This window comes from Saccopteryx leptura, chromosome 5 (genome assembly GCF_036850995.1).
Source record: "Saccopteryx leptura isolate mSacLep1 chromosome 5, mSacLep1_pri_phased_curated, whole genome shotgun sequence".
NCBI lineage: Eukaryota > Metazoa > Chordata > Mammalia > Chiroptera > Emballonuridae > Saccopteryx > Saccopteryx leptura.
In genome coordinates this window covers 204061747-204074880 of record NC_089507.1, presented here as the reverse complement: position 1 = coordinate 204074880, position 13134 = coordinate 204061747, and the positions used below count along the sequence as shown (strand labels likewise).

Here is a 13134-nt window from a genome sequence, read left to right as displayed (position 1 = left end):
CTTTGCCGAGGATCCCATACTATTCATTCAACCAAATAAATAAATTAAATAAGTCACTCAACATTCCACCTTCCTGCCCTGCCCATCTCTATTTGGAGATGACCCCAGACCTGCAAGCAGGGAGTTAGTTGTAAGACTGTTTGACAGCCCGTGACTCAAGCCTAGGCTTCCCTGAGGAGCCATTGCCAAGCAGCTGTGTGGGAAAGACTAGTTCTGAGTGGTAATGGCTCAGCAATGAGATGGGTGACCCAAATGTCTCATTCATTTATTTAAAAAGAATTTACTGAGCACCTACTATGTGCTATTGACTATGAGCTTGGGGTACAGAGAGAACATTATACAACAAGGTCCCTGTTCCCATGAAGTCTATGTTTTAGAAAGGGATCCAGACAACAAACATATAGAGAAGGTTTTTAATAGTAATGAATGTGATGGAGGACATGAAACTGGGCCAGGTAATGGAAAAATAATTGCAGGGTGGGGAGGAGGAGCAGGTGGTCTACTGGAATCAGGGCAGCAGAGGGGCACAATGAGCTGATGGCTTTTGATTTGAGACTTTAATGATAAAAATGAGTCAGTCACACAAAGAGCCTGGAGAAGAGAGTTCTGGGCAACAAGAACAGCAAGTGCAAAGGCCCTGGGGTAAGAAGCTTAGCAGAATTTAGGAACCATGAGAAGGCCAGTGTACTGAGAAAGTAGTGAGTAGGGAAGGCCAATGAGAGATGACAGGGAATTGGAGTGGAGTAGGCAGAGGTCAATAAAAGTCAGAAATCAATGCAAGGATTTAGAGTCCAAGATGGATATCATGTGATTGACATTTTGCAAACATCTCTGAGCCTGATAGGGGAGAATGGACTGTAGAGGGGCAAAATGGAAGCTGGGAAACCAGCTCAGAATCTATTGCATTTTCCGGATAAGATGATGCTGACTGCACTAGGCTAGTGGCCACGGAGATGCTGAGAGTGAATAAGTTGCAAATGCATTTCAGTTCTTAGACAAGAGCTTGGCAAAACTTGGAGCCCAGAGGCCCTGGCCGGTTGGCTCAGCAGTAGTGCGTCGGCCTGGCGTGCGGGGGACCCGGGTTCGATTCCCGGCCAGGGCACATAGGAGAAGCGCCCATTTGCTTCTCCACCCTCCCCTCCTTCCTCTCTGTCTCTCTCTTCCCCTCCCGCAGCCGAGGCTCCATTGGAGCAATGATGGCCCAGGCGTTGGGGATGGCTCCTCGGCCTCTGCCCCAGGCGCTAGAGCGGCTCTGGTCGCAGCAGAGCGACACCCCGGAGGGGCAGAGCAGCACCCCCTGGTGGGCAGAGCATCGCCCCTGGTGGGCGTGCCGGGTGGATCCAGGTCGGGCGCATGCAGGAGTCTGTCTGACTGTCTCTCCCCGTTTCCAGCTTCAGAAAAATACAAAAAAAAAAAAAAAAAAGATAAGGCAGTATCTATTTTTTTTTAAACAAAAAACAAAAAAAAAAACTTGGAGCCCAGAACCAGAACTCAGTCATGTGAACCCTAGCCAGTCACTTCATCAATAATGTCACTGAGTGACAAGATATGAAAACCCATATCCTTGTAGGATATATCTTCTGTTTAGGGAGACAGACCATAAACAAATAAGTATAATATACAGTATGTGAGATGGAAGTATATGTCAATGGAGCAAAATAAAGCATGCTATTCTGAGATGAGATGCATTTTTTTAAAGGATGGTCAAGGAAAGTCCGACTGACAAGGTAACATGAAATGGAGACCTGAAGAAGATGAGGGAGTGAGCCATGCAAACTTCTGGAGAAATGAAGAGCAGGTGCAAAGGCCCTGAGGTGAGAGGGTGATGGTGTATCCAGAAGCAGAAAGGAGACCAGTTGGGCCAGAGGGACTTGAGGGAGTGGGAGAGGAGCAGGAGGTGAGTTGAGAGAAGCAGCAAGGGGTGGGGGTGGCAGGAAGTAATCTGGATCATACAGGGGTCTTGGGAATCACAGTAAAAACTTTGGCTTCCCTTCTGAGTCAGATGGGAGCAAAAGCAGAGGAATGTTTGAGAAGTCAGGACAGGATCTATTTTTCAAAGTATCCCTTGCTTGACAGGTCAGTCTTCCTGTCAGCCTTTGATAGTGTTTTGAAGAAAAATTGAAGGGATTAAAAGATCCTGGAGATGCAATCATCACCAAGGGCAACAGAACCCTCCATCCCTGGGTATTGGACAGTGACTGGTGGCTGAACACATGGGTTCTGGGTTCAAGCCATAGCTCCATCATTTACTAAGTGACCTTACTTAGATCAGTGGTTCCCGACAGGGGCCAATTCTCCCACCCACAAACTTAGACAAACTTTGGTTGTCACAACTGGAATGTGGGAGATGCTACTGGCATCTAGTGGGTAGAGGCCAGGGATGTTCCTAAATGTCCTATGATGCACAAGTCAGCACCCATACAAAAAAAAAAAAATTATCCCACCCAGAATGTCAATAGGTCTGAGATTGAGAAACACTGGTTTAGATAAATCACTTAATCTCTCTGTACCTCAATTTTTTAATTCATAAAATGGAAGTTATAGTTTTCCTAGGGTTGTCAAGAAGATCAAGGAGTTGACCTATTTGCTATCAATTAAATGTTTGTATCCTCCCCAAAACGCATATGTTGAAACCTAATCCCCAACGTGATGGTATTAGGAGGTGGGGCTTTGGAAGGTGGTTAGGTCACAAGGGTGAAGCCCTCAGAAATGGGGTTAGTGTTCTTATAAAAAAAAAAAAAAGACGCCACAGAGCCCTCTGGCCCCTTCAACCATGGGAGGTCACAGAATGAAGACGGCCATCTATGAACCAGGAGGTGGGGTCTCACTAGACACCAAATCTGCTGGCTCTTTGATATTGGACTTCCAACCTCTATAACTGTGAGAAATAAACAACTAGCCTATATATATATATATATTTTTTTTTTTTTTTGTATTTTTCTGAAGCTGGAAACAGGGAGAGACAGTCAGACTCTCGCATGCGCCCGACCGGGATCCACCCGGCACACCCACCAGGGGCGATGCTCTGCCCACCAGGGGGCGATGCTCTGCCCCTCCGGGGCGTCGCTCTGCCACAACCAGAGCCACTCTAGCGCCTGGGGCAGAGGCCAAGGAGCCATCCCCAGCACCCGGGCCATCTTTGCTCCAATGGAGCCTTGGCTGCGGGAGGGGAAAAGAGAGACAGAGAGGAAGGAGGGGGTGGGGGGTGGAGAAGCAAATGGGCGCTTCTCCTGTGTGCCCTGGCCGGGAATCGAACCCGGGTCCCCCGCACGCCAGGCCGACGCTCTACTGCTGAGCCAACCGGCCAGGGCTAACCTATGATATTTTTGTTATAGCAACCTAAATGGACTAAGGTATTATTTAAAACAGACTGACAAACTTCTTCTGTAAGGGCCAGATAGTAACTATTTTAGGTTTTGGAGGCCACATGGCTCCTGTTGTTAACGACTCAGCTCTGCCTCGATACCATGCAAGCAGCCAAAGACATACATACATGAATAAGGGTGACTCAACCTTTGTTTTGGGGGCACTGAAATTGGAATTTCATATCATTTTCACATATCACCAAACAGCTTTCTTATTTGGCTTTCTTTCAAACAGCTTAAAAAAATATGTAAACCCTCCTTAACTCACACACACACACACAAAAATAGATGGTGCGTCCCAGTTTGCCAAACTGTGATTTAAAGAATTTTGCGGGAACCTGAACACTAGCAAGGTTTTAGTTAATGTGGGTTACTCCTGAGAAAGAATACCAAAGTGGCCCCTGATGTCTAGAAGTGGTCTGACCAGGATACGCTAGGCTGTTCTCTTGTAGGTCCTTAAAAAACCTTTACACATCAGTGACCTGAGACCAAGTCACTCTGAGACTGATAAAACGAGTCAAAGCAGGGATGCTGAAGTTGTCTCAGCACCACGCCACTTGCCTCCCACAGAACAGGAAGCATCCCCGCTCCTGCTGAAGGAATGGCTGCTCCGTCCTTACCCAGTCATTGAGTTCTCCCTGATTTCTGACAGCACCCAATCTGGAGCCAACCTGCCTCCTTAGATCCCTTCCACCTGGCCCAGGAGCTGATCAAGCTTGCCCCGGGGTGTGCTCTCCCTCCTCGCTTGCAGCTGCGGAAATAAACCCGACCTGTTCAACCACAGATGTGTTTCTGGGATCATAGGCCGTGTGGAGTGGGAAGGAGGGTCTAGACTCCAGCCTCTGCTCTTTCCCTGTCTCACCCAGGGACGTAGGGAAGTAAGTCCCTTCCTCTCTCCAGTCTGGGCTGCTCCCTTCCTGTTTGTACCACGAGGGAGCAGGATTATTTGCTGGCTGACCATGTTATTTTCACCGTGTCTGAGGTTGGCCCCATGGACCACCAGCCAAGGTCTGAAGGCCAAATGTAGACCAGTTCACCTGGGGCCAAGGGACGGGGGCCTTGGCATTCCAGTGGTGAGAAGACATGTCCACATGCAATGTGCAGGACCAGAGGCCAGGGCACTGAAGCAAGAAGTACCAATAGCGCTGTTAATAGGACACTGATGCTAGCAGGCAAAGTCCTCCCCAGCAGGTGGCTGGACAGGAAGAACTCTGACCTGGTGACCCCCCCACCCACCCCGCCCCCAGGCCTCACCCATCTCTAGCTCACTCTTCTCTCCACAGCCCTGGGGAAACGGTAGCGTTTCCCGCCGACGGCCAGGTCCCGCCCTGGAGCCTCTGGTGTAGTTAGTGGTTCTGGGGCCTCAGCAATTTTCACAAGCTCTGCAGGTAATGCTCCTGGGCAGCTGGGATTGAGAACGACTCCCCTGAAGTTACAGATGGGGAAACGGAAGCCTCCCAAGGCTGCCCACGTCCTCAGAGGGAGCACGTGGTCACCGGTGACCTCAGTCGCCCCTGGCCCCCATCATTCATCCACAGACCCTGGCTGCTGCCGGCATCTTGAGCTGGGGAGCCCAACATAAGACTGGGTGTGCGAGAAGGTTTGGGCTTGTGTAAGGTCTTATTCAAATAATACCAATATCCGAGTTTGTTTGGGAGGGGGGTGCGAGGATGAGAACTTTCCTGTCTGTAGTCTTACAGCAACCTCAGAACAGCCTGGGAGAGCTAGGCAGCGGGTCTTACCATCCTCTTTACCCCTGGGGGAAACTGTGGCCCAGAGAAGGGGATTAAGATGGGGATCAAGGTGACCCAAAAGGATCAGTGACAGAATCAGGCTTGTTCTCTAGGACTCTTGATCCAGCCCCCACCTCCACCCGCCTGAATCTCACATCACCTCCGAAGGTACCCACCTGGCCCTTGGTAGATCTGACCTGGAGCAGTTGACTCGAGTCTCAACCCTGCAGGAAAAGAGTTCTTACATCAAATTAGATAAAGAGAGCCACAGCGAAAGCTAAAGGGGCCCAGGTTAGGCAGGTGTACCTCCATCCATTCATTCCACACTCACAACAACCTAGATGCCAAGTGTAAATGTCCCCGTTTTAGGTGTGAGGAAAGTGAGGCTTGGAACAGTTAAGTAGCTGGTCTATTCATCCCTTAATTCCATACATTTTTTAATTGAACACTTACTATATGCCAAACAGTGTTCTAGGGGAACAAGGCCACCACAGTGAAAGAGATTGACACAAACCCCCACGCAGCTTGGAGTCTACAAGGAGACAGATAATAAACAAACCCCTCTCAACCAGGAGGCACAGGGAACTTCAAATGTGAGTCACGGTGTGGGGTTTATTACTGGTTCCTCCTAATTCCTGGAAATCTTATCATGGTTTTTATACAACTGCCCCACAGTAACTAACCTATGTGCCCGATTCTCATTTCTCATGGGAGCCTCACAACAATATATATGACATGGGAGGTCCTGTCCTCGTTTTACAGATAAGAAAAGAGCCCTGCTCCTGACCTCATGAATGAAGAGCAAAGAAATAGGTTGAGGCTTAACCCAGACTGAAAAAAAGAATCAGTTTTGTGAATGATGGCCTCTGGGCCATATTCCTAAAGGAAAGACAGGGGAGGCAAGCTAGCTTTCAACGGGCTCAGAAATGCAGGGGAAAGAACGGTTGAGTTTAGATTCAAAAGCCAGGCGGGACCCTTACCGGCTGAGGGACATTGGGCAAATACTTCACCACTCTGAGCTCATGAAACGTGCATCATGGAGGGCCACCCATGCAGGGGTGTAGTGGAGGATCTAATGAGACCGCTCAGGTAGGATGCTGAAGAAGCCCCTCCACCCCACCCCTCTGTCCCCCAGGCAGTGCTAGGAGGAGCAGAGCTGGGTGAAGGAACTGACAAGAAGCAGCAGGCTGCCCTCCAAGGCTGAGGACCTTGGGGTCTTGTCCAGCGAGCCCCACCCTGCCTGGCTCTGTCTCGCTCTGGCATGGTGCTCAGGAGAACACAGACTCCAGATTCGGAGAGAACTCAGCAACTAACTCACCACACTACCGTGGGTGAGTCATTTTGCCTCTGAACCCCAGTCTCCTCATCTCTAAAGTGGCGATCATCTGCCTCATAGTACTACTGTTAGGAAGATTCAATGAGCTAATTGGTAGGAGAAATTTAGCACCGAGTCTGGCATACGGTGGGTCTTCAGAAAATGGAAGCGCACATTATCACTGTTGCTATGGCTGTCCCTCGTGGACGCAAAGCTCCTGAGAGCCTCCTCGCCCTTGTCCTGACCCGCCAACAGAGCCTCTGCTCCCTCCACCGCTGTCCTCACCTCACCTCGCAGGGACCAGAAACTGGGTAAAAGGGAGCATCTCTTTTTGTACTGAAATGAGCTTTGTTTCAGTTCTTAGGATTGATCATTAACCCAGTCTCGCTGTCTGATCTCACTGCCTGCAAAAGCAGTGTCTGCCCCAAGCCCAGGGTCTCCTCCCTCCTGACACCCTGCAGCATCAGAGAGAAGACTTGGGTTTTACTTTGTGCCCAACAATGGCGTGTGACCTTGGGCAAGTCCCTTCCCCTTCCTGGGTCTCAGATATTTCATCTTTATAATAAGAGACTTGGCTTTCAAACATTTTTTTTTTCTTTTTTGGCCACTAGACTTTTTGGAAAAAAAAAATCTTGTGATGGAGGCAGAATAACAGAGATTAAGAGCACAGGGTCCGAAGTCAGCCAGTCTGAATTCAAACTACCAGAGCAGCTGATTTGAAAGCAGGCGACCTTGAAGCTGCTTTATCCTCTTTTATTCATTTCTTCCTCAATTTCTCTTCCTCTGAATAGGGCCAGTGCTAGCTCCACGTCACTCAGGTGTAAGGCCCCGGGAGGAGTCCTTGCATAAAGTACGTGCTCAGTAAACATCTATGATTGTTACTTGGAAGCTCAGTGTATAGAACAGGTAAGGTGGGGTGGCTGCAGTCAAAAGGAGAGGAGTGAAGTCTTTACATGCATGTGTAATCTGGTTAGATATTTGCAGAGTGCCCCTAAGAAAGGCCGACCCAGTTCCCTCTCTCTCTAGCAGTGCATAGGGTTCCAATGGCCCCATTTCTGCCAGCTCTTGGCATTCTCCAGCTTTCTGGTTTTCTTTCCGGTCTCATTGAAGTCAATCTCATTGTTGTTTCCATTTGCATTTCTCTGGGCGTTAGTGATTCTGAGCATTTCTTCAAATGCTTTCAAACAAAGTTTAATTCTCGTACCTACGTCACAAGACGGGTTTTGAGAGGTGGAGATAATGTATGGAAAGTGTTTCACTCTTTGCTTAATACACGGTTAATTTTCAATAAATGCAACACTTTTTTAAAAGTACCATGGTTTGTCTTAGTTCATTTCCAGTTATTATTATTATTATTATTAAAATACTGGGCACATAGTAGGTGCTCAATTAATGCATTCTGTTTGACTTCCCTGACACCCTTGGGACATCCCCATTCTCACTTTTGCACCCTGCTGGGGTTGGCCCCCAGTCCATGTCCTCAGCCTCACCTGTGGTCTCTTCATTCTCACAGTTGAGGTCCCCCCGAGTCTCCTTCTGGCCAAAGAGACTCCTCAGGATGGCTGTGGCGATGGGCATCATCATGGCGGTGGAGGCAGTGTTGCTCAGCCACATGGACAGGAAGGAGGTGGTCAACATCAATCCAAGAATGAGCCTGGGAATGGAGGGAGTTAGAGGCAGATCTAGAACTGGCGCCCAGACCAGGAGGTGCCCTGGGCTGAGTGTGCCCTCCCTGAGGCATCCGGCCCACTCGTTTTACAGATGGCCCCTGCTGCAAAAGAAAGTTGCCTTGGTTTGGTACCAACACCTTCCACCATTTCACCCCAAATAGCCTTCCCAGCCCCCTGCCACGCTCACCAGCACCCTGCTTGGGCTCTGCTGAACTCACCAGCACCCAAACAGGCCCTCCTTTCCATTGCTCAGTCCCTACCCCACCAGGAATTTAAGTTTCATGACCTCTATTCTTTACACTCAACTTTTAATCCACCTGGAATTCATCTAGATGTACGTATGATGTCAGCTAAAGTAGATCTTTTTTTCAAAGGATAAACTAATCATCTCAACCCCCACCATTTATTGAGTAATCCTTCCCTTCTCTCACTGATTCAGATTTCTTCTGGATTATTTATTCTGTTTTTTTTTTTTTACATCTATTTCTGAACTAGTGTCATACAGTTTCCATCGCTGGAATGCTAAAGTATGTTTGCCAGCAGCCCCACCCATTCTTCCGGGTCAAATGTAAGCTCTTCCGTGATGTGACGTCACCCCTACCCCCATGTGGGCTCCTATGGCATGAGTGTCCCTTGGGTATCAAATTCTGTTATAGATGGACTCTCTCTCCAGGACGGACAGGTCCTCCATGAGGAAAGAGTTCCAGAACCTCGTAGAGTGCTTGGCCCAGATCAAAGGCTAAAAACCTATGCATTCTCCAGAACCTTCTTCTCCCTCACCCCCACCCATATACCCCCATCACAAAGAGCTCTCAAATTCTGTCCGGCTCCACCGCCACCACCCTAGTTCAAGCACCCAGTCTCCTAGCTGGGCTGCACCTAGCTTCTCACTGCTAATCAGCCTGTTCTCTGAGGAGGTTTTTTTTTTTTAAAAAAAAATGCAAATCTCATCATCTCACCGTCCAGTTTACAATTCTTTGAAACAGAGTTTCCTAATCTGGGCGGGGCCCTGGATTTCATTCAAGATGGGAAGGAGGGAGAAAAATGTCTTTATTTTATTAACATCTCATAAAAATGATTTCTTTCCTCAGTAAACACAGGCTGCAAAGTTCAGTGGTATCAGAAGCACCTGGGACGTGGCCATCAATGAAGACCACAGATATTTTCATGCCACATTACCGTATAACAGGCGCGGACATCTTGGAACGTCGTTGACATTCAAAACTGCCTCAAAACTCTAAGTGCTGTTAGGCCAGTCAATGACTGCAAAGGGGTACCTGTGGAACTCTAGCACAGATTTGTGACTTTAAAAGAATTATTTGGGTGACTGCATTTAGCTGTAGTTGTTGTGGTCATTGTTGTCTTAAAGCCCCTATGCTGTGCTTTATGATTTAAAAACATTATTCCGTAATACTCTGGTTTCTCTTCAGATCGCATAAATCTTTTGTCTTTTAAAAACAATACTCCGGGAAGATTCACCATATTGCAAAAAGGAAAAGAGAAAAACAAGATGGAGAGAACAACAGCGACCCTATTTTAAAAGCCATTCAATTGTTTGAGAAAAGAAGTTCAAACCCCACAGGAGTGGACTCTGTCTCCTCCTGTCTCTCTTAAGGCCATTTTGACCCATTACCCACCCACCTGTCCCTTGGCAGGTAAATGGCAAACAAGGATGGTAACAGCCTGCATTCGCGGTGGGGGCCGAGGCTCTTCCATACTGTCGTTTTACAGGCAGAGAAAGGTCATTTCCCAGAACAAGCAAGATGGAATTCAGTCCTTTCTAAAACCACGGGACACGAATCCCTGGGGGGAGGGGGTGCCCAGGTGTAAGCATTTCAACCCATGTCCTAGTGATTCTTATGCATTTTTGAGAATCCTTGCCCCAAGAGCCTAGAACTGTGTCTGGCATACAGAGAGGGCTCATTAAATATTTAAGGAATAATTAAGTACATGGAAAATGGAACCCGATGAGCTTCTTGGCCTGGATGAGTAACAAGGACTTTGGGCTCCAAGAGATGTGGTCCTTCTGCCTCCTCACCTTCGGGCTGGACCCGTTACCTGGCCTTACCTGGCCGGCTTCACCCCGACGAGAGTCAGGATCTTGAGGGCGATTCTCCGATGCAGGTTCCACTCCTCAATGGCGCTGGCCATGATCAGACCGCTGAGGAAGAGGACGTTGGTGTCCAGAAAGTACTGGGGGCAGACTATGCTGGACCGCAGGATACCCAGGAAGGGGAAGAGGGTGATGGGCAGTAGGGCCGTCACGGAGAGGGGCAGGGCCTCTGTGCACCAGTACACCGCCATGAGCAGGATGACAAACAGGCAGCGGCCTTCCTGCAGGGGGTGGGGGGAGATGTGGGCTCAGGGGGGCAGCAGAGCTCAGGTGGCAGAGGGAGTAGAGGCCCCAGAGCAGGGTCCCTCAAGGCACATCACTTGAGGAGGCAGTGAAGAGGGTGAGTGCCAAGGCTTTGACCTTAAGCAGGTGGCATCACCTATCTGAGCATCTTTTTGCTCAACTATAAAATAGGGAAGCACCCTGGCCAGTTGGTTCAGTGGATAGAGTGTTGGCCCAGCATATGGACATTCCACGTTCGATTCTTGATCAGGGCACATAAGAGAAGCAACCATCTGCTTCTCTTCCTCTCCTTCTCCCCATTCTCTCTCTCTTCCCCTCCCACAGCCAGTGGCTAGATTGGTTCAAGCATAGGCCCTAGGCACTGAGGATAGTTTGGTTGGTCCGAGCATTGGCCTCAGGTGCTAAAAGTAGCTCAGTTGATTGAAGCATTGGCCCCAGATGGGGGTTGCCAGGTGGATCCTGGTCGGGGTACATGCTAGAGTCTATCTCACTATCTTCCCTCCTTTAACTTAAAAAAATAAAATAAAGAAGGTGTATTGTCCCATTTATAGGACTGTCAGGATAATATGAAATGACCCATTGTTTTAGTAGTAGATCCTGAGACTAGCATTAGAGTAAAAACAGTTTACTTAATAGGGAGAGTTCTAGAAGGGCAGTGGGAAAGTGAAACAGAGAAGGAAGTCAATACAGAGTATTGATGAGGTTACCACTGTTGGCAGCTGGGTCAATCCTGATGGGGACCCTGGGAAATGGCATAGACCATGGCTCAGAGCTGTTCCCATCAGAGGCAAAGGAGCTGAGCTATTTATCTGCCATTTCCCCGGTCATCACTGGCTGAGGACTGTTCCTGGCCGCGCTGGCTGGCCGGCACTCCCAGCCTGTCCCGTGTGCAGCCAGAGAAGCTCAGGCTGAGCATCACAGGAACGTGGGAAGCTATCGGCACACGTGAGTGGTGAGTGCTGGCGGGGATGTGGAGGGAGCACCAGCAAGTGCCAGTCCGACACCCAACATGCAGCACAATGCTCGACACATGGTGCACTCTGTACATAGTAATAATAATGACAAGTACTTTATTGTGCCTGGTTGGTGGGAATAAAAATGGTATGGCAGTGCCTGACCTGTGGGTGGCGCAGTAGACAGAACATCATCGGTTCAAAACCTCGGACTTGCCTGGTCAAGGTGCATAGGAGAAGCAACTACTATGAGTTGATGCTTCCCGCTCCGCCTCCCCCACTTTCTCACTCTCTCTTCTCAAAAAAAAAAAAAAAAAGCTGAAGTCTTTTTAGCCTGACCAGTGGTGGCACAGTGGGTAGAGCACTGACCTGAGACTCTGAAGTCCAGGTTCAAAACCCTAAGGTCGTTGGCTTAAGCATGGGCTCATCTGGCTTGAGTGTTGGGTCACCAGCTTGAGCCCAAAGGTTGCTGGCTTGAGCCCAAAGGTTGTTGGTTTGAGCCCAAAGAACCCAAAATCACTGGCTTGAGCAAGGAGTCACTGGTTCTACTTGAGCAAGAGATCACTGGCTCGGCTGGAGTCCTTCCGTCACGTATGAGAAGCAAATCAATGAACAACTAAAGGGATGCAACTACGAGTTGATGCTTCTCATCTTTCTTCCTTCCTGTCTGTCTGTCTGTTTCTTTCTAAGAAATAAAAAAGTATAGCAGCTATGGAAAACAGTATGGTGGCTTCTCAAAAAAATTAAATTGAAATTACCATATGACCCAGCATTTCCACTTCTGGGTATTATGCCCCAAAGATTGAAAGTAGGATATCAAAGACTGTTTGTACACCATTGTGGCTGAAAGCCATTTTATCTATCATACTCATACACACACACACATACAATGGAATATTTATTATTCAGCCTTAAAATGGAGGAAGATTCTGACACGTGGTACTACACCATGGACGAACCTAGAGACATTATGTTAAGTAACATGACATACCTAGAGTAGTCAAACTCATAGAGACAGAGCATAAATTAGGTAGAAGGCAGAGTCATGAGATCTCCGGACCTTGTTCCTTTGAATTTTAACTCATGGAGTTCAGAGATGGGGGAGGTGTCTGATCTTGCAGGCTCCCTTTCTGTGTCATCTCAGAGTCAGCACTTTGCTTCTGAGTCACTTTGTTCTGCCCAGAGGTTCCACTTACAGAAGGTGGCCCTGGGTAGGTGGAGCCCTGGCTCCTGATGAAACATCTCTCAACCCCCTCAGCCTTGTCCCTCAGCCATCAGAAGCTGGCATGACTCAGCTGAAACCTAAAAAAGACTGTACCAGAGAAGTCAGGAGCCAGAAGCAAGAAGCCTGGTCCCAATTCTACAGGCTGACCTCGAGGCCGGATTTGGGGAGGACTTGATGTGGGTGGGGTTTGGCGATGGCTGATATAAACAGGAAAGAGTGCCAAGGAAATCTCTAGAGCTGAACCGTCCAAATTAGTAGCTTCAGGCCACCTGGGGCTATTTACGTTTAAATTCATTCCACTTAAATGAAATTTAGAATTCTAGTTTTACAGTCACATCAGCCACAGTTCAAGTGCTTAGTAGTCACGTGAGACTAGTGTCTACCATTCTGGACAGAGCTCTGTTGCACAGAGCTGCTCAGGAGAATTCGGGCCTCAGGGCTAGGAAGCCTGGGCATAGTGGTCTTGCTGCTACTGAATTTTTGTGGGACATCGCTGAGCCCTGGGAGACTGCATTTG

The 13134-nt window shown here is 48.5% G+C and overlaps 1 protein-coding gene across 2 annotated transcripts in view; it reads right to left on the bottom strand.

The window, feature by feature from the left end:
* The window catches only part of SLC13A3 (solute carrier family 13 member 3), a 60118-nt gene that overhangs the window by 27286 nt on the left and 19698 nt on the right, over positions 1–13134 (bottom strand). The window contains exons 2-4 of one of the 2 annotated variants that reach the window (XM_066387610.1): positions 10152–10417; positions 7904–8067; positions 5275–5322 (exon numbers count right to left, since the gene is read on the bottom strand). In XM_066387610.1, the coding sequence (XP_066243707.1) occupies positions 5275–5322; positions 7904–8067; positions 10152–10417 (478 nt within the window). The remainder of the gene's footprint in view (positions 1–5274; positions 5323–7903; positions 8068–10151; positions 10418–13134) is intronic. The other variant, XM_066387611.1, reaches the window with a different exon arrangement.